Source organism: Phyllostomus discolor, chromosome 5, assembly GCF_004126475.2.
Source record: "Phyllostomus discolor isolate MPI-MPIP mPhyDis1 chromosome 5, mPhyDis1.pri.v3, whole genome shotgun sequence".
Classification (NCBI taxonomy): Eukaryota; Metazoa; Chordata; class Mammalia; order Chiroptera; family Phyllostomidae; genus Phyllostomus; species Phyllostomus discolor.
In genome coordinates, this window is record NC_040907.2 from 71,891,018 (window position 1) to 71,912,294 (window position 21,277).

At 36.4% G+C, this 21,277-nt stretch overlaps 1 protein-coding gene across 4 annotated transcripts in view; it reads left to right on the forward strand.

Moving 5' to 3' along the window:
• Positions 1 to 21,277, forward strand: part of FNBP1L (formin binding protein 1 like) — a 107,184-nt gene that overhangs the window by 42,238 nt on the left and 43,669 nt on the right. For 3 of the 4 annotated variants that reach the window (XM_028514079.2, XM_028514077.2, XM_036026439.1), the window contains exon 2: positions 18,126 to 18,241. The exons of the other annotated variant lie outside the window; for it this stretch is intronic. In XM_028514079.2, the coding sequence (XP_028369880.1) occupies positions 18,126 to 18,241 (116 nt within the window). The remainder of the gene's footprint in view (positions 1 to 18,125; positions 18,242 to 21,277) is intronic. 4 annotated transcript variants of the gene reach the window in all.

Genomic DNA, 21,277 nt, shown 5'->3' on the forward strand with positions numbered 1-21,277 from the left:
ACAGTAATGGTAAATGGAAGTGAAAGCTAGCAGCAGCCATCCCACCTACTCACAAGCCAGTTTATGAGGTTTTTATAAGAATCACACAGGCCCAATCTGTAAAGGACAAAGTGGCCATGTAAATTTGCAGTGTATTATTAATAGTGCCTAGTTTAAGCTAATGTGCAAGAGAATTCATTTACTTGACCATTTCAGCACCTTTCACCAATATTATAATTATATTATATACAAGAAAGAATAAAGAACAGCTAAATCATGCACATATTCTCTGAATATTACTGCTTTGAATCTTAGAGACTCTTCTGATTAGATTAACATATAGTACTTCTGTGTCTGTCATAAAAATTTATTTTAAATGCCAACATTAATTATAATCTTAATTTTAAATATTAAGATTTTCCCATGATACTTCTGAAAATGTACCACAAAAGTCCTGTCTGCACTTGTTCTGCTTCTTCCAAAATATAATAGAGTGTATACAGATATAGCTAAATAATCTCAGTGTTTATATCATAATTATATGCTAAGTAATATGAGGTCACTCTTAGGAGATACTCCCATGAATATACCAATAACTAAGTATCTTTTCTGATTAGATTAGAGGCAGGAATCCCTTTTGGTTTCTAAATAATACAGTCTGAGAGTATTTACTTAAATAAGTGTACTGAGTTGAAGGAGCAACACAGGAAAAACTAATTAAGTCATCTAGATACTCTCTAGGCTTCAGTTTCCTCATCTGTAAATAGATGCTGATCTTTGAAGTCCCTTCTAGCCCTAAAGGCCTATGATTAGATTTCATACTTAAAGTTGTGATCACACAGTAGATTAGAGTCTAAAACGGGAAAGGGAAAGATACTATAGTAGGAAGGAAGCTAAGCTCAGGGCGGTTAGAAAGTTAGAAAGTCAAAGAGAAACTGTGCAAAGCAATGTTTAGTTCTGTTCTAGGTAATTTTCATGTTAAACTGTGAATACATATATGTAAAGATGAGCTGTGTTCTTGGCTGTCCTTTTTGCTATGATTATGTTGTTTCGTCTCAGAACAGGATAAAATGTCAGCTCCAGGAGAGTGATACTGTGTTAGTGGTGTGAGGACAAGGGAACAGTGGCATAAAGTGGTCCAGAATAGTCCAAGGACTATGGTGAAAGCAGATGATGATGGAATTTGAGCCAGGGCAAAAGAGTATAATATGAAGAAAACTAAGCCCTGGCTGGCATAGCTCAGTGGATTGAGCTAGGGCTGCGAACCAAAGTGTCGCAGGTTCAATTCCCAGTCAGGGCACATGCCTGGGTTGCAGGCCATGACCCCCAGCAACCGCACATTGATGTTTCTCTCTCTCTCTCTCTCTCCCCCTCCCTTCCCTCTCTAAAAAATAAATAAATAAAATCTTTAAAAAAAAAGAAGAAAACTAGATTTAAAGTAGTTAATCCCAAATGTAGTCCTGTCCTTAACCTTAAATAAACACTGAATGATCCTGTGCTCAAGTTTGAGATTTGGGAAGCAGAGCAATGCTGGACAATAGAGAGGTAATGTGAGACAGAAGTCAAATTCAGTAAGATTCCCAAATTATGAAGAACTGTGATATGAGAGGGATAGGTGGAAAAATGGAACAGCAATATGGATGCTATCATGTTATCAGAAATTACAGAATTAAATAAGGAAGATGTTAGATAATATACTGGTATAGACCTTGTTTCACATAGCAGATATGTTCTGATAGTATGTGAATTTATTTTGGATCAGTAAAATCACCTTAATTGTGCTAAGAACACATACTATTTTAAAGGGCTCCTACAGAGAACAATTATTCTTTCATTTTCTTGGCAAAATAGCTTCATATTATTGACATTGCTTGAAGATATAAAACCTGTGTTGTTCCAGGTTCAGATATATGAACCTGACCATTAAATATTGTTAACTATCATTACTGTATTTAATGTTATTCTGGGAGTACTAACCAATGAAATTAAAGAGAAATTGTGATTACTTGATTAAAGAACCATCTTCTCCTGTGGCTGGTGAACTGGCTGGTCCCATATTTGTGTGTGGCTATACCAGGAGGAACAACTGGGGAGCAAGACAGACTGTGTAACCCAGGGTTCCAGTATGGGGAAGTAAAGTCTCAAAACCTCTGACTGTAAAAATCTTTGGGTGTTGTGGAAGCAGGAGAAACTCCCAGCCTTATAGGAGAGTTTGTTGGAGAGACCCATAGGGTCTCTGTACACAAACCCACCCACCTGGGAATCGCACCAGAAGAGCCCAATTTGCTCGTGGGTAGCAGGGGAAGTGACTGAAAGCCAGCCAAGCAGGAGACATTATTCCCTCTTGGACCTCTCCCACATACAGTGCCACAATGCAGTGATGGGGGTTGCCCTGCCCTGGTGAATTTCTAAAGCTTCACCCCTTACTACATAACAGGTGTTCCAGGACAAAAAATATGGCCCAAATGAAAGAAGAGATCAAAGCTCCAGAAAAAATGCAACTAAGCAATGAAGAGATAGCCAACATATCAGGCGCAGCGTTCAAAACACTGGTAATCAGGATCTTCACAGAAATGGTTGAGTATGGTCACAAAATGGAGGAAAAGGTGAAGGCTAGCAAAGTGAAATAAAGGAAAATGTACAGGGAACCAACAGTGACAGGAAGGAAACTGGGACTGAAATCAACGAATTGGAGCAGAAGGAAGAAAGAAATATTCAACCAGAACAGAATGAAGATACAAGAATTTTTTAAAAATGAAGAGAGGCTTAGGAACTTGTGGGACAGCTTTAAACATTTCGAAGTCCTAATCATAGGGGTGCCAGAAGGAGAAGAGGAAGAGCAAGAAACTGAAAACTTACTTGAAAAAATAATGGAGAACTTCCCCATTCTGGCAAAGAAAAATTTAGACTTCCAGGAAGGAAGTTCAGGAAGCTCAAAGAGTCCCAAAGAAGTTCAACCCAAGGAAGCATACACCAAGGCACATCATAATTACATTACCTGAGATTCACATTAAGGAGAGACTGTTAAAAACAGCAACACAAAAGGAGACAGTTACTTACAAAGGAGTTCCCATAAGACTATCAGCTGAAGGAACCTTGCAGGCAAGAAGGAGCTAGAAAAGTATTCAAAGTCAGGAAAGTCAAGGACCTACATCCAAGATTACTCTATCTAGCAAAGCTATCATTTGGAATGGAAGGGCAGATAAAGTGCTTCCCAGATAAGGTCAAGTTAAAGGAGTTTATCATCACCAAGCCCTTGTTATAGGAAATGTTAAAGGGACTTATCAAAGAAAAAGAAGATCAAAACTATGAACAGTAAAATGACAACAAAATCACAACTATCAGCAACTGAACCTAGAAAAAAAAACTAAGCAAACAATTGGAACAGGAACAGAATCACAGAAATGGAGATCACATGGAAGGTTATTAGTGGGGGGCGGGGGAAGAATAGTGGAGGGGGAAGGAGCATGGAATAAGAGGCATAAATGGTAGGTACAAAATAGACAGTGGGAGGTTAAGAATAGTATAGGAAGAAATGGGGAAGCCAAAGAACTTATATATACAACCCATGGACATGAACTAAGATGGGGGAATGCTGGTGGGAGGGAGGTGCAGGGCGGAGGGGGATAAAGAAGAGAAAAAAATAGGACAACTGTAATAGCATAGTCAATAAAATGCATTAAAAAAGTATACCTACAACCTCTTCTTACTATTTTTCCTCACATTGTATCCCAAGTGCCAAGCTCAACATGCATTCACTTGTTTAATTGAATGAATAACAGCCACCAGGACAAGTATTGCATTGAATGCTTTATTTAAATTTCATTTCATACTCTCACATTAGAGTTCAGTTTTACAGCTGTGGAACCCGAGGCTCAGAGATTAAGAGCTAGTAAATGATACTGAGGTAGGTGAGGATACAATGAATTATAAATAGATCCTATACTTAAGACTTTATTGTCCACTAAAAGCTGAATATATACTCTAAGTGAACACAGAAAACATTGAATACTCTTCATGCATAGATATTGCAGATTTGATGTTTGATCTAATTTACCATGTGCTGTTTTAATGTATTGATGTGCCACCATTTTTGTTGGTATAATGCACTTATTTTAGAATTTAAGAAAATCTGAATCATTTGCATCTTTCTAGGTGCCTAGGTAGTTATATATGCTACATTAGAATTTCAGATTAAACCAAGTCACTCTTTAAAAAAAACTGATTTGAGAGACAGACAGACAGACAGACATATCAATTTTTTGTTCCACTGGTTTATGTATTCATTGGTTGATTCTAGCATGTGCCCTGGCCAGGGAACGAACCTGCAACCTTGGCTTATGGGGATGATGCCCTAGCCACATGAGCTGCCTGCTCAGGGCCAAAGGACACTCTTTAATAACTCTGTAATTTTTTTTTAAGATTTTATTTATTTATTTTTAGAGAGGGAAGGGAGAGAGAGAGAGAGAGGGAGGGAGGGAGGGAGAGGGAGAGGGAGAGAGAGAAGGAGAGAGGGAGAGAAACATCAATGTGCGGTTGCTGGGGATTATGGCCTGCAACCCAGGCATGTACCCTGGCTGGGAATTGAACCTACGACACTTTGGTTCACAGCCCGCGCTCAATCCACTGAGCTATGCCAGCCAGATAACTCCGTAATTTTAAAGAGGAAGAGGAAGAAAATGATAAAGCATGCTTTGTAGCAAGAATAATTGTAATTTAATCACAGACTTTCTGAATAAGTAAAATATGAACATGCATATACTGAAAATGATGTAGGTCACTGTATTGGAATCCTTGTCTCTCCATGCTGAAACTAAAGGAGATAAAGACCAAACCAGAAATCCTATTTTGAACTAAAAACTCTATCAGTAAAAGAGATTTTAGTCCCTGTTAAGAAAACAAATGAGTATTCAAATTTTTTTTTTTTTTTCAGAAATTTGCAAGAGATGAGATTACTTGAATGGTAAAGCATTAAAGGAAAATATGTGGCGTGAAGTTGTAGCTTCTCCTAACTGCTCTCTTCATACAGAGAGTGTATCAGCATATGCTGGAAAACTTTGTATAAAAATATATACAATAAAAATGATGTTATTGGGTCCTTCAGTGGAAGATTACTTGTAAAAAAAGATCAAAAGTGAAATTTAATTTTATTTTCAGGTTATATAACTAAGTGGCATCAATTTATTTTAGAATATTTTATTACAATATTAGGTTATGTTAATAATCTAATAACCCAATAATCTAATAATCTAATAACCGTGTATGTTATTCATATTTTATAAATTTAAATTTGTATTTGCCATTTTTAAATATATTTAATTTTATATTTATAATATAGTCTATTTTAAATGCTTTAATTTTGTTGAGTTTTTAAAAGTAGTTACTGAACACTTGAAAATACTGTTATTGAAACTGATTTTTCAATATTAAAGCCAAAATAAATAATATTGATATTAAAATTAGTATCTTAGCATTAAATGAAATACAGAAAATAGTTTTGTAATAGAAATGTACATATTGTATGTATGTACATACACTCATATAGGCTTGAATATTTTGCAGTGAATGAAAATAAAAAATATACTCTAAACTATGCTTTAGATTTGAGTATTCAGAGAAAAGAACTTCAGTGAATTCAGTTATTTTAGAAGGATATGGAATAAGAGTTTAAAAAATTTGTCACCTTTCTGAAAATATTTCATGTCAAGCTTTATGTGTGATATGTTCTTTAGAAATTTATAGCTTAAACAATCTTTCAAGTGTGGCTTATCAAAGAATTACATAGTGAAACTATTTCAGAAATTAACCAGATGATTTTCTTTCTAAGAAGGTGACCACTTTTTAAAAAGATAGTCTCTCTATTGAACTTAGAAGGGCATTTGCTAACAGCCGAAGAGTTCATGCTCTTGCATCCCATGGGGTTTTATCACGAGGTAGTATTATACATCTTGTTTAATAGACTTTGTAGACTGGCAACACACAGGATTTCTATATCTTATGTATTATATAATTTGATTGACAAGGATAGAGAGTATTTGGATAATATAAATATTTTTAGTAGCCACCTCCATTATGTTTTAGATAGAGAACAGTATGGACTTAGGTGATACTGTCCCTTTTTTTAATTTTGGCTGATTTTAACAAATGTTAGAAAATTATTTTCTTATCTCTCTTCCTGCTTTTGATTAAGTAGTTCTTTTTTCCTGCAGTGCCTTTCTCTTTCCCATTTAGGTTCTATATTTTACCTATCTTTTAGGACCCAAGTTAAAATTTATCTGTTGATCCATAGCTAACATACTCAAAAGTGAAAGATTGAAAGGTTTTCCTCTCAGAGCAACACAAAGTTGCCTGCTTTTGCCACTTATATTCAGCATAGTGTTGGAGGTTCTACCCAGAGCAGTTAGTTATGCAGGAAAAGAACTAAAAGATACCCAAATCTGAAAATATCTACTGACCACAAAAGTCGGGAGGCTTTGGGTAGAAATAAATGATGAAGATTTATTTAGAGGTCTTTGGATTTGCAAATTGGAAAGTCAATGAGGCAATACCCACAGTGTTCTGAAGAACAACAGCTGAGTTGTTTTCTTTTTTTATAGTAAAATTTGCATTTATGATGAGAAATCAGCCCTGCATTCTTAGGCCCTGGATTAGTTCAAAATGGTAATCAACCAGCTCTCAGGCGGTCTGGATAATGGATTTCATATGATCTGGCTACTGAACATTCTTTTCTAAGTTCTTCAGTAGGTTATCAGAGGGATTATCTGTAGTATTTATATATATATCTATATATCTCCAGGCACAACTGAAAATTTAAAAAGTTTAAGTTCTTAGGCTAGTTAAAGCAAAAATGGAATCATTTTCTCAAGGCTCAGCCTACTTAGTTTTATAATTTAGCAGCTTGACTGTAAGGATTCATTTTATTTCTTAAGTCTTTCCTCAAATGGAAGAAGTAAAATTATCTCTGCAGATGATGCAATCTTATAGGTAAGAAACACCAAAGATTCTACAAAAAAAATTTAGAACTAATAAATTCATTATAAAACTGTAGGGTACAAAATCAACATGCAAAAATCAGTTGGGCCTTTATACACTAACAATGAATAATCTGAAAGGCAATTAAGAAAACAGTCCTGTTTATAATAGCATCAAAAATAACAAAATACTTGTGATAAATAACCGATTTTGATGGATAGGTGCAACAGTCCGTCAAAAAAATCTGCAAAACACTGGTGAAAGGAGACACAGATAAATGGAAAGACATCCATGCTCATGTGTTGAAAGGCAATATTAAAATGTTACTACTACCCAAAGTTGATCTATAGATTCAATATAATTTAAAATCCCCATGAAATTTTTTGCAGGCTAGAAAAAAATTGTTCTAAAATTCAAGGGACACTGAATAGCTAAAATAATCTTGAAAAAAGAAGAACATAATTGGAGAGCTTACTCTTTCTGATGTCATACTTATTACAAAGCTACAGTGTGGTACACAACAGAAAGACCAGAATAAACCATCACATTTATGATCAAATCATTTTGAACAAAGGTACCAAGATCATTTAATGGAATCTTCTCAACTAATGGTGCTGGGGAAACTGGATATTCACATATAAAAGAATGAAAAGGAACCTTTTTCTTCAACGTTTACAAAAATTAACTCAAAATGAGCAATGAACCAAAGATCTAAATATATTAGCTAAAATTATAAAACTCTTAGAAGAAAACATAAAGGGAAAGTTTCATGGCATTAGATTTGGCAGTGATTTCTTGTGTTTGACACCAAAAGTACAGCCCATGAAGAAAATAAATAAATTGGACGTCATCAAAATTTAAAACTTTTATGCATTAAAGGACACTAGAATATAGTGGAAAGGCAACTGACAGAATAGGAGAAAATATTTGAAAATCATGTATCTGAATAGGGAATTGCATCCAGAATATATAAATAATTCCTACAACTCAACAACAGAAAACTAAACAACCTACTAAGAAGTGGGCAAGGGACTTGTATAGACATTTCTTCAAAGAAGATATACAAATGACCAATAAGCACATGAAAAGATACTGAAGATCACTAATCATTACAGAAATGTTAATCAAAATGACAGTGAGACCAGTTCATACCCATTAGGGTGGCTATAAGAAAAACAAAGTAACCAGTGTTGGCAAGAATGTAGAGAAATTGGAACACTGGTGCATAGTTGGTGGAAATGTAAAATGGTAACAGCTGCTGAAAAAAGCAGTAGGGCGGTTCCTCAAAAATTAACCATAGCCCTGGCTGGTAGCTCAGTTGATTAGAGCATTGTCCTCATAGGCCAGGGTTGTGGGTTTGATCTGCAGCTGGGAACAACAAATCGATGTTCTCCCCCCTCTGCCCATCCCCTCTAAAATCAATTAAAAAAATTAACCATTGTCTTACCATATGATCCAGCAATTCCACTTCTGGGTATAAACCTGAAATAATTCAAAGCAAGGTTTTAAAGAGATATTTCTGCATCTTTGTCCATAGCATCATTCACAATATCCAGGAGATAAAAGCAACTCAAGTGTTCATTGACAGATGAATGGCTAAGCAAAAGTGTATGCATGTACAATGGAATATTATTCAGCCTTAAAAAGGAAGGAAATTCTGATACATGCTATAATATGGAAGAACCTTGAGGGCATTATGCTAAGTGAAATAATCCAGACACAAAAACAAATAAAATACTGTATAATTCCACTTACATATGAGGTACCCAGAGTAGTCATGTGCCATATAATCATGCTTCAGTCAACAATGGGCCACATTTTAAATGATTTTCTTACAAGATTATAATGGAGCTGAGTTTTCTATAAGAAATAGCAGGGTATGAGGTTCAGAAGGAATTTCTTCTTTTCTCTGACCATAGCAATATCTGTGGGGCTTGGGAATAGATTCACTCTCATTCAGAACACACCTCCATTTTGAGTGCACAGATTACATCCCAGTCAGCCACTGACCTGTTGCATCCCAAAGCAGCTTGTCCCACCAGCACTATGTATTCAGAGAGTACTGGAGCCCTCCCAGGTCTGGCTTGTTGATCTTCAGACTACATTGCTTTAAACTCTTTGTTGAGGACCTAAGTTCCTGTACTAGGACACAGGTCCATAGGGGCTACCTTAACAAGTATTAAGTGCCACTCCCACTGCAGTAAAAGCAGTCAGTGGTAGTATGGGGCCAGGCTGTTACTGTCCTTATAATGATGTAAAACATAGGTAAGATTGCCCTCCCTCCCCCATCAATTCAATGCCAGAGAGAGCCCTTTCTGCTAGATTAGATTAGTGGAACCAAAACAAATTTCCAAAGTCAAAGTAATTGAATCCTTAATTCTGTACCTTTTCCATGTTAAATACTCCTCCCCCTTTTAATAAACACCACATAAGTTTCTTAATCTGATCACTGCTCCAACATGTAGTAGCCAAAACCATATTGCCATGATAGTCACCTGTGTTCCTTTACGTCTCCATCTTGATTTCTTATTTTCACTGATCCTGACAGTCACTATAGTGATCTGTGGCTTGCCCAGCCAGTGTCTCCTCTATGTTTCCAATTGATCAAGCACACATCCCTGTTTGTGGAGCATTGTTGACAGCTTTAGTGTTCTATTTCTGATCCTGTTGGAAGGAAGCAGGGGTAGGGCTCATGGGACAGTGTTTATAAAGTAATGTCCTAGGCCTTCACATTCACTTACCACTCATTGACTTACCCAGAGCAACTTCCAGTTCTGTAAGCCCCATTCATGGTAAGTGCCCTATATAGGTGTAGCATTTTTTATTTTATATTGTACTTTTACTACTTTAAGATATGTTTAGATATATAATATGTACCATTGTGTTAAAATATCCTGAAGTATTCAGTAACCAGTACTGCTGTACAGGTTTGGAGCCTGGGAACAGCAGGCTACACCATGTTACCTAGGCTATCTCATCTAGGTTTGTCTAAGTACACTGTTTGACATTTACATGACAATGAAATCACCTAATGATGCATTTCTCAGATTGTATCGCCATGGTTAAACAACACATTACTTTAGTCAAAATTATAGACAAGGTAGAATGGTGTTTGCCAGGGGCTGAAAGGAAGAGAGCATGGAGAGTTGTTTTTCACTGGGTACAGAGATTCAGTTTTACAAGATGAAAAGGATTGTGGAGATTGATAGTCATTATACTTGCACAACAGTGAATGTACTTAATGACATTGAACTGTACTCATGAAAATGGTTAAGGTGGTAAATTTTATGCATATTTCATTATAATTAAAACTGATACTGTGTAAGGAATTAGTAAAACCTCTACAGTTTAAAAATTTTTTTTAAGAGAAAAAAATCTTGGTTATATGTTGACATAACTAATCAGCCTCAGTAACTGTATAATACCATGTTTAGAAATATCTTTGCTTTAAGCAAACAACTAGAACTGGAACAGAATAACAGAAATGGAGATCACATACAGGGTTATCAGTAGGGAGGGGGTGGGGAAAGAATGGGGGAAAAGGTATGGAGAATAAGAGTAATTGGTAGGTACAAGATAGGGTGAGGTTAAGAATAGTATAGGAAATGGAGGAGCCAAAGAACTTATATGTACAACCCATGGACATGAATGAAGGTGCGGGGAATGCTGGTGGGAGAAGGGGTATAGGGAGGAAGGGAATAAAGGGGAGGAAAAAAATGGGACAACTGTAATAGCATAATCAATAAAATATACTTAAAAAAGTGTTTTATTGTAGTTTAAGATTTGGATTTATACGTCCACTTAATTTCTACATTATGAAGGAGCATTTAACTTTGAATAGCAAGTTTAATTTTTTAAAAAGAGTATTTATTTTTATTTTTAGTGAGGGGAAGGGAGGGAGAGAGATGGAGAGAAACATTCAATGTGTGATTGCCTTTCACACACCTGCTAGTGGGAACCTGGCCTGCATGCAGCCCAGGCACCTGTCCTGATTGGGAATCGAACCGGCAACCCTTTGGTTTGCAGTCTGGGGCTCAATTCACTGAGCCATACCAGCCAGGGAGCAAGTTTAATTTTTTGACTTCAGAGTTTTAGGTTATTTTTAATGAATTAAAATATAACTTTACACACCTACAGTAGAACTGGAACTTTGACTTTACATTCCTTTTTTAGCATATTCAGTGAAACCCTACCATAATGTGACAAGGGAGATCCAAAAATTTTAATCGCATAAAATACAGTGTAAGCTTTGTGAAAATGTTATTTAGTTTGTTGTACTGTCAGAAAAAGCACAAAAGTAGAGATGGTGAAGAATTGTACCTAATACTTCACTGAAGATGGAATGTCTCAAATGATCTTGTGTTCATTCATTTCCTATCTTAATCTCTGAAGGACTTTAGCTTGTTTCTTTTTTGAGGAGAGCAAGGCAGAGAACAGAATAATTATGTTATACTCAAATTTGTATAACCTCTCTCTTGCAGCTTTGCTTTTGTTCAGTGACTTTATGTTTTTAGCTTCATTAAAAACATGGTATAAAAATATCCTTTTGATTTTCAGTGATGGTGTTTTGTTCCCAAAGATTTGTTGCATTTATGAAATTTTAGCTGTGTTAATTTGGGTTCTCTAAGAATTAGCCACCAAAATGGGATTGAACATGCATTAAATGCTTTAGGGCAGGTGTCCCCAACTGGCCGCACAGCAGGAAGTGAGCTTGAATCATTGTGAAACCTACCCTCCCCCCATCTGTGGAAAAACAGGCTTCCACAAACCGGTGGCTGGTACCAAAAAGTCTGGGGACCGCTGCTTTAGAGGGAATACCTGTGAAAGGAAATGAAGAGGGAGCCAAAAGCAGAAAAAACTGTGAGACCACAAGCCAAGGCTGACCTTGAGGAGGTAGAGAGGGAGAAAGAAAGGAAGATTGAATAGGAGCAGCCTAGTTTGCAGTGAAATTTTAAGGAAAGTTTGGCAAGACTTTTGGGGAGTCCTTGAGCCAACTTCATGTATCAGTAGAGTCCTTGGACTCCCTCGACCAGATCTTTCTTTGTATCCCTGCCTTTCTCAGTCATTGTGTGGGAGCAGCCAGAGCCCTAGTCAGCTATGCTCCCTGTGGTTAGAAATTTGAGAGGCACATTCTCATAGGCTCACCTTCTTATAAGTTATTTTTTATTCTTTATATGGACTCTTTTATATGACCTGCTAAATCATTGCCTTTAAAAGGCATGGCTCTATTAACTAAACCTTTTGTGTGTTCATTTATAAACTATACTTGGAGAAGTTGAAGAATTGTCTTATTTTTGTGTTGTCATGTATTTGGCGCTTATTGATTTAGGTTACAAATGCAAAAGAGGAAAGAGGATCTCTTCCCCCAATCCCTAAATCTCTAACACCTCCTATATCTTTATTCTCAACTAATGGCCTTGCCCCATATTTTACTAAAAAAGAATACAAGTGTTCACAAGAGAATTTCCACAGCTACCACCACACCATCTACCAAGCTGTCTTTCCTGTTACTGTAACTGAACTGACTGTGCTCTTAGTAAAGGTCAACCCCTTCATTTATGCATCTCATCTCTTCAGTGCTTATTGCTTCATTTCTCCCTCTTTCTTCATTATCATTATTTACCTTTCTTTTGTATCATTTTATTAGTATATAATCATTGTTTTTTCTATATAAAGCCCACCCACACTTGATTCCACTTCTCTTTTTAGCTATCATTCATTTCATTTCTCTCATTTAAAGCAGAACTCCTTGGAAGTGGTGTCTATTCACTGTGTCTAATTTCTCTCCTAATTTTAACCAACTTCAGTCAGGCTTTTGCCCTCACTACTTCAGCAAAACTGTTCTTGTTATGAAAGAAAGTATAAGATGTTATTAATAACTTGCATATTGCTAAATCCAATGGTCAGATTTTAGTCCTCATCTTACTTTCAGTGGCACTTGACTAAGTGGATCACTGTTTTTCTGCTTGAAAGAATGTGTATTCATTTGGTTTCCAAGATACTACTTTTCTGGTTTTATTTATCCCACATTGGTCACTCCTTGTCAGAATCCTTTGCTGCTTCCCCCTCAATTTCTTGACCTCTACAGAGTGGTAACTGAGATTGCATCCAGGATCGTGTCTTAATGATGTATCTTCAGGGGGGCTACTTCCAATAAATTCCTGATTTATTTATTTAACTGCCTACTCAACATAGCCACCTGGGTGTCTAAGCATATCTGAAACTTAACTGTCTAAAACCCAAACTGTTGTTTTCCTTTCAAACTTGTTCACTTAATTGCCGCATGTTAGTTCAAAGCAACTTTATTCTAGTCAGTGGTACACAAAATTTATGCCATTCTTTCACAATCCATACTCAAAACATCAGCAAATGTTGATACTGCCTTCAGATTTGCTTAAAGATTTAAGTCAGATTATGTCAGGCTCAAAATCCTCCATTGTGTTTTCATTTCACTCAGGGTTAAAGCCCAGGTCCTTGGTCCTTAGGGTGAAAGATGAGGCATGTGTTATCTTTCTGATGCTGCACACCTCCATTTCAACTTCTAGTACTCTTTCCTTCTGCTGGTTAGTAGCTTTGCTAGTGAGCTTCCTAGACTTCCTGGAATACATCAAGCATATGCAGACTCAGGGTCTTAAACATTTTTTAAACAGCTAAACCTGAAATTGCACTAGTTCTTCAGGTAAGCAGGTGCCCTAGGAGTGTGGACAGGTTATCAAAAGTAATAGGAAGGCAGAATAAAAGTACACAGATGTTTATGGTAAAATCAGAGTTGGAGAATGAGAAACTAACCTCTTGATTGTTTCTCCTTTAGTAAAATATGAAAACTGGACTATTAGTTGAGAGTGAGATGGATAGAAGGTGGTGTAAGTTTAAAATGAAAGAAGTTACGAGATAGTTAGCTAGGATATTGGGAGAGTGAAGGGCTTCAGGCTAAGTAGCAATAAAACCTTTTAGATTAATAGGCACAGATTTCAAAATATGAACAGTCATTATGGTTCATCTGTCCTGTTTTTCCTTCCTTCAACCCTCCCTCCTTTTTTTCTTTTCACTGTCAGCAGCATGGGAAGTGGTTGGTAAATGTAAAACTAGGGTTGAAATTTGGCAAAGCAAGAGAAGGCAAGGACAGTGAGGCTATTTGCAGGAAGTGATTGCAATGATGCCTCATGGAGTCCAAGCTGTATAAAGATGGAAACGAAGACAGGGGTGAGAGATAGTAATAATGTGTCAGGATCAGTGGACTGAGGTCTATTTGGGGTCAAAACAATTTTGGCCTTGGGGTATTGGAGTGAGTTGACAGATGGGGCCAGCCACCTGAGAATGAGATTCTTGAAATTTATTGGTAGTAGGGAGTCTTGTAGTTGTTGCTAATGAGTGGGGAAATGACCATAGGAGTGAATTGCTGAGGTAGAGTAGAGGAGAAAGTTATGGGAAGGGAAGCAAAAGAATGTGCAGTATTGGAAGGATCATCTGGAAATAATTTGAAGTCACTAAGAGCTTAATTTGGAACTTAATTGAATTTTTAATTAAAAATTAATATTCAAGTGAGTTTCTTAAATATATAAGTTTGCATCTGTCTTTAAAATAAAACCATGAGGAAACGTGCAAATAATTAAATTGATTTTTTAAAACTTAAAATTTTACTCAATTTACTTTGGAGATAGATGTTGTTGACCTTGAGTTATAAACTGGTTTCTTAGCTCCTTGAGATTAAAACACAAACAAGTTTCTACAGTCCCATATGAGTCAAAGAATGGGAAAAGTAATTTGTGTTAGATCTTAAAAATGTTTTGACAGTACTTTGGTATTTAGAAGTGCTGGAGAAACTTCAGCAGAAAAGCAGAGCCATAGATTAAGACCAAAGTAGGACAGCAAAGTCACTATTCTGCTTTTTAGTGAAGAAAGTCTTTTTTTAAGCAGCTGTGACCCTTGGTGCTTTACCAAAAATACTTTATTGGGACTTCATTTGGATGCAAGGCTGTTGTCAAAGTAATTAGAAAAACAAGGATTGAATATTAAATAGTGACTTCTTAAAAAGTTACATTTTATGATACATAAAATAGCTATTTTTTATGCCAGCTTTAAAATGTTTTTCTTGTGTTCCCAAATGAATAAGGTAAAATAATTTTAAACATTTTGCAAATTAAAAAAAATTAAGGAAACAATAAGAGCTTTCTTAAATTTAAATATGTGAGGATAAAATGGGGGATATACAAGGTCTATCCAGAAGGTATCCAGCCACGTAATAGAAAAATAGAGCTATTTATTAAAGAAGATACAAGATACAAGAAACATTGTACACGGGGCAATGATGCCTCAGTTCCCTTCAAAGTAGGTAAACCTCACACTGTTTTCTAAATGACCATCAGCAGCTCTGTCATATTTTTCTGAATCTCCTCAATGGTCTGAAATCTCTTCCCTTTTAAAGGTGATTCTAGTTTTGGGAAAAGCCAGAAGTCACAGGGTACCAAGTGTGGGCTGTAGGGGGCTGAATCACCTGGGTGATTTGATGTTTCACCGAAAATCTCTGCACAAGACGTGATGCATGAACAGGTGCGTTGTCATGATGAAACTGCCAGTCACCAGTTAGTTGCCCATAGCTCTGGCCTTCTGAACCATCTGAATAGTTTCTGCAGAGGAGTGTTCAAGCTTAATGTAAAATTTGATGCAGATTCATTGCTGTATTGAGTCAGTCATTGTGAATGTGATGGCCACACAGCACACGTGCTCACTCAGTGGTGTCTACCTTCCCCACTGATTAGTACAATGAAGTCTTTATTGTTCACCCATGCTCATTCCAGTCCACTCTCCTTGGCTGCCAGGTTACATCTATGTGGTGCATGCTGTTCTCATTATGTTAACAGTGGCTGAACTTTTTCTGGATGGATTTCATATTTCACAGAAGCTGTGTTAAGAATGAATGTGAAAAAGGAAGGAAGGGGATGATTAAGGCAAGGAAATGGAAGAAGTTGGACTCAGATAGTAATCTAGAATAAATCCATAGAAATAAGAGCAGTGTGAAAGGCAGAGAGAGAATAGGGAAGTGAGGATGAGTTTCCTATTTTGATGACTTAATGTAATTTATTTATGTTTTTTAGTATATTTTATTGATTACACTATTACAGTTGCTCTATTTTTTCTCTCCTTTATTCCCCTCCACACTACACCCCCACTCCCTCTAGCATTCCACACCCCTGTTAATTCATATTTATGGGTCACACATATAAGTTCTTTGGCATCTCCATTTCCTATACTATTCTTAATCTCCCGCTGTCTATTTTGCACCTACAATTTATGCTTCTTACTCCCTGTGCCTTTTCCTCCCATTCTCCCCCTCCCCTTCCCTGATGATAACCATCCATGTGATCTCCATTTCTGTGATTCTGTTCCTGTTCTAGTTGTTTGCTTAGCTTGTTTTGTTGTTCTTGTTGTTAGGTTCATTTGTTGATAGTTGTGATTTTATTATTTACTGTTCATATTTTTTATCTTCTATTTCTTAGATAAGCTCCTTTAACATTGTGTGTAATAAGGGGTTGGTGATGATGAACTCCTTTAACTTGACCTTATCTGGGAAGCAATTTATCTGCCCTTCCATTCCAAATGAAAGCTTGGCTGGATAGAGTAATCTTGGATGTAGGTCCTTGCCTTTCCTGACTTTGAATACTTTTTTCCAGCCCCTTCTTGCCTGCAAGGTTTCTTTTGAGAAATCAGCTGATGTTCTGATGGGAACTCCTTTGTAGGTAACTGTCTCCTTTTCTCTTGTTGCTTTTAAAATTCTCTTCTTATCTTTGATGTCGGGTAATGCAATTGTGTTGTGCCTTCGTGTGTGCTTCCTTGGGTCCAACTTAGTTGAGCTTTTATATATTTGTTATGGTGACCAACTCTAAAAATACTTTTTGGGGAGTTAATATATAGATACAGTCCAAGGGTCTGTTCGATGGATTTATACCATGGATGTTTTTTTTAAGCCTCATCCTAGGTTATGTTTCCATTGGCGTGGGGGTGGGGGTGGGAGAGAGACAAGACAGACAGACAGACAGACATTGATGTGAGAGGGAAACATCGATTGGTTGCCTCCCATACACACCTGACTGGGGATCAAACCTGAAATGCCAGTATGTGCCCTGATGTGGAATCAAACCTGCAACCCTATGGTGTATGGGGTGATGCTCCAATTAACTGAGCCATCCAGCCAGGGCCATGGGTGATTTTGAGTATTGAAATAATAGGATGACATTTAAGTTTTTAAAACAGCCCAATATAGGTGTTTTATATAAAATTCTTCAGATGATTTAATTTTTTCTTTGGGAATCTTCAAAGAGCTTGAAGTAGACCTCTAGGGGATTATGTGAATTTGGAGCAATGTATTCTTAATTTAATTTGGAAAGTGATTAATTTAAACTTAAGGGTTAGGAAATGATGGTTTCTCAGGCAACAGGTAAAGGGGAATATATTTTTTTGAGAATTGGAAGAGCCTTGTCAGACAGTATGTCCATATTTGTGTACTGCAACACAAATATTCATTCAGAACACTTAATTACATCATCATAATCCTATACAGGTGAGTGATAGGATTCCCATTTTAAGATGAAAAAGTTCAAACAGCCTTGGTAACTTGCCCAAGGTCAGACATTGGGTAAATGCAGAGCCCAGAATATGAATCCAGTTACATTTGATTCTGTTCAGCCAAACAAATCTTCATTGAGTGCTTGCTGTGGTGCCAGGCATACATGGTGCTTATGCCTTGGCAACTCAGAGTTGAATAATGTATGGTTCCTGCCCTCAATATAGTATGGCAAGTGAATAAGATCATAATTTTTAGGGAGCACTGGGGACCTGGACAAAGACCATTTCTTCCTGTCTATGAGTTTAAGGTCATTTTTTGGAGGACCAATGATCTGAACTGAATCTCAAAGGTAGGTTAAGAGTTAATTGAAAAAAGATGACTAGGGAAGGGTGTTGCAGCCAGGGAGAACTACAGGTGTAAAGTAGCCTAATTTATGCCGATGAACATATTTCTGTCTAGATCTTAAAGGATGCCTTGGGTGGGAACGAGCAGAAGAGCCTAGGTTTTTTCTTTCATACCTCATTGCCTCTCTGGACAAATACCAGAAATTGGTTAATGCATTTGTGGATGTAATTAGACTTTTCAGTGTACTTTTATTTTCCTTTTCTAGGATCAGTTCGACAGCTTAGACAAGCATACACAATGGGGAATTGACTTCTTGGAACGATATGCCAAATTTGTTAAAGAGAGGATAGAAATTGAACAGAACTATGCGAAACAATTGAGGTAAGTTAATTTTTTCCCCCAATTCTCAGAAGTGAAATTACATGTTTAAATAGTTGGATGTTAGGTAAATGTGATATACTAGAGGTTAAATTCTGTTTCATTAAATCACAAGTAGCGTTCATTCCAGAAAGATACTAAAAATCCTAAAATCAGAAAGCAAAATGCCAGGAGAAAGAAATACCTGGGTATAAATTCTATACTTTACGTTTTATTCCTTTGTAGCTTTTTGCTTTAGTAATCTTTCTAAAGCACTAAAGATTTCTCAGTTTCTTATTTCTTCTGTGACTTAGAAATTGAGTGTGCTGAACTGATAAAATCATGTTATTGATGAAAGTGATTTTGCAATATGTGTTAGAAAAGTTTGAAAAGGAAAATTTTAGTCTTAAAAACAAGTGGAATTAGTCTTAAGATTTTGTTCAAGCAGAAAATCATTGTTAGACCACAACTTGACAAGTAGTTTAGCTGGAACTTCTTCAATAAAAATGGTACTTAATGTTTGAAGCCTGGACATCAATCAGTCTAAGGTTATCTAGGGATAGAGGTTATGATTTTTTATATTGCAAATGACACTAAATCCACCCTAAACAGACCCAGATGACTAAAAACTCCAGGCATATTTTGATTCTGGGGACAAATGTGTCCAAGCTCTATTTCAGGATTCTGCTTCTTCTTGTTGCCTTTTTCCTCAGGCTCCTTCCATTCAGTAGCATCCTTTCCGACCTCTTAGCTCTAGATTTTATATTTTTATACTCTCACATCCTGGGGAAGAATGATGGTTTTATCTACTGTGCATTTGGGGGAGGGACTGGACAGGGAATGGGGAAGGAAAAAAGTGAAAGAAGGGAGAGGAGGGGGACAAAAGGAAAGCAGAGTGCAAGCTTATATCAGCTTTTCTCCAGAAATCCCAGAAAAGGTCTCTTTGTTGTGCTGACCCTGTTTAGGTTACGTGCTTATCCTGAACAGTTCACCAATGTGAGAATAATTAGAACGCCTTATAGCTAATGATTGGGAAGGAATGGTTATCCAAATGAAATTTAAGGTAGTGGATTGCAGAAGGAAGGGCTGGGCTAGTTGAATGATAAACCACCTGTGCCCATTACAATAGTAGGGGTTTGAATAATCAGCTGACTGAGTACAGGGATGGAACTAGATAAGTATGATGAATAGATTATTTATAATATTTTTATAATGATGCACATACTATTATTATGACATTTACTGAAAGAATGGCATCATGCTAATTTCCTCATCCATTTATCATCTTTTTTTAAGCTGCTATTTTCCATTGGAGAATATAAATGAGATCTTATTAGTGTATTAATAATAATAGTGATGATATTTCACTTGTCCAGAAATTACAATCGGCGAACTTTACCCCTTAAGAAATCTAGAAGCACTAAGGACCTCTGAGAACTTAAAATATCAATCAAAATTATATTCATATGTGAACAACAAAAAATTTTCCTCACTTATTTTTAAATTTGGTCTCAATTCTAGCACATTAAATTCTTTGAATTACAAGTTTTCCAATAGAAATGAGGAGCAGAAATGCTATAGGAAATACAATGATGGCAGTGTGAAATGGCAAACAATAAAGGAAAAGACTAAAATACTACAAAAAACATTTTAAGAAGTTTCTAGCCTAAAAGTATCTTGTCACTAAGGGAATGATGAAAAATACTGTGGAATATGCAGTTTAGATAAATCAGGTGTACCACTGTATTTAAATTTAAAAGACCATTTACTCCATTCGTGTAAAAAGCAAGTGGTAGAACTAAATGTATAGCAAATCTCTTTGCTTACTCTAGTTTGTATATGCAACTATGTAGAAAATTTGTATGTATTCTGAAGAGGTCCAGAAAGATACACCCAAAGTGTTTTACAGCAATTACCCCTGGGGAATGGGAGCGGGGGTGGCAAGGGAAGGAACTTTTTTACGTACACTTTTGAATTATTGAAGTCTTTTCAACAATTACATATTCTTTTTGTAGTTTAAAACATTTTTAAGCAAAGAATGTGGTATACTTCAAAAGAGAATCTTGTAACAAATTATAAAATAGAAATTGATAATTCTTAAGGTGAACTTCAGCAGTCTAGAATATTTAATTGTTCAGAATAACTCGGGCTTCAAGAGTTTCAGAATGACCAAGGTTTTACTAAAGTAAGAACACTGTAATCAAATGGCAGGGGTGTTTGCCTTTCTGCTTTGTGACTGATAATAATCTTTATAATTTTCACTTACTTGCAAAAAGAGATTTGAACACTGCTTCATTGAAGCAAAAGTGGCAAGAACCCATAATTATATGAAGAATATAATTTTGCAGTGAGAAAGTAGAGTTCATTATGTACAGATGCTCTAGAACAGTGATTTGCATCTTTTTTCTGTCCCAGCATCCTAATAATGGCTCTCACTTGCAGTTATTCTTAACCAGGGCAGGGTTATTGGAAGATGTTAAGGAATCCCAATAAGGACTAATTGGGAAGAGGCATGTCGAATATAACTTCAAACCACCTATTCTTTCCCCTCACTCTATATTGAGATCTGCTACTTCAGATGAACACTTAGTAAATGATTAGATTATCAGCTGCTCTTTATAGTATCTGTTTTGTCCAAAGGGAAGAGGTTATTCTTGTTTACTTCCTCTTCTCTGATAGGAAAAATTCTTTTGGTTAACTCCCTCTTGTTTACGCTGCTGCAGAGGACAGTTTCTTCCATAGTAGGCAGCTTTTTCCCCTCCTAAATAATTGTATTCACAATGTTAAACACTTACATTTTAAACATACAGGGTATGGCAAAAGTAGGTTTACATTTGTGAGTAAGCAAAACACAGCATTTATTCTTTTTTTTTTTTTTTAATCCTCACTCAAGGACATTCTTACTGATTTCAGAGAGAGGGGAAGGGAGGGAGAGAAACATTCATTGGTTGCCTCTAGTATGTGCTCTAATGGGGATTGAAGCCAAAACCCTCCAGTTTACAGGACAGTGCTTCAACCAACTGAGCCATACCGGCCAGGGCAAGTCATTCTTACAGTAAC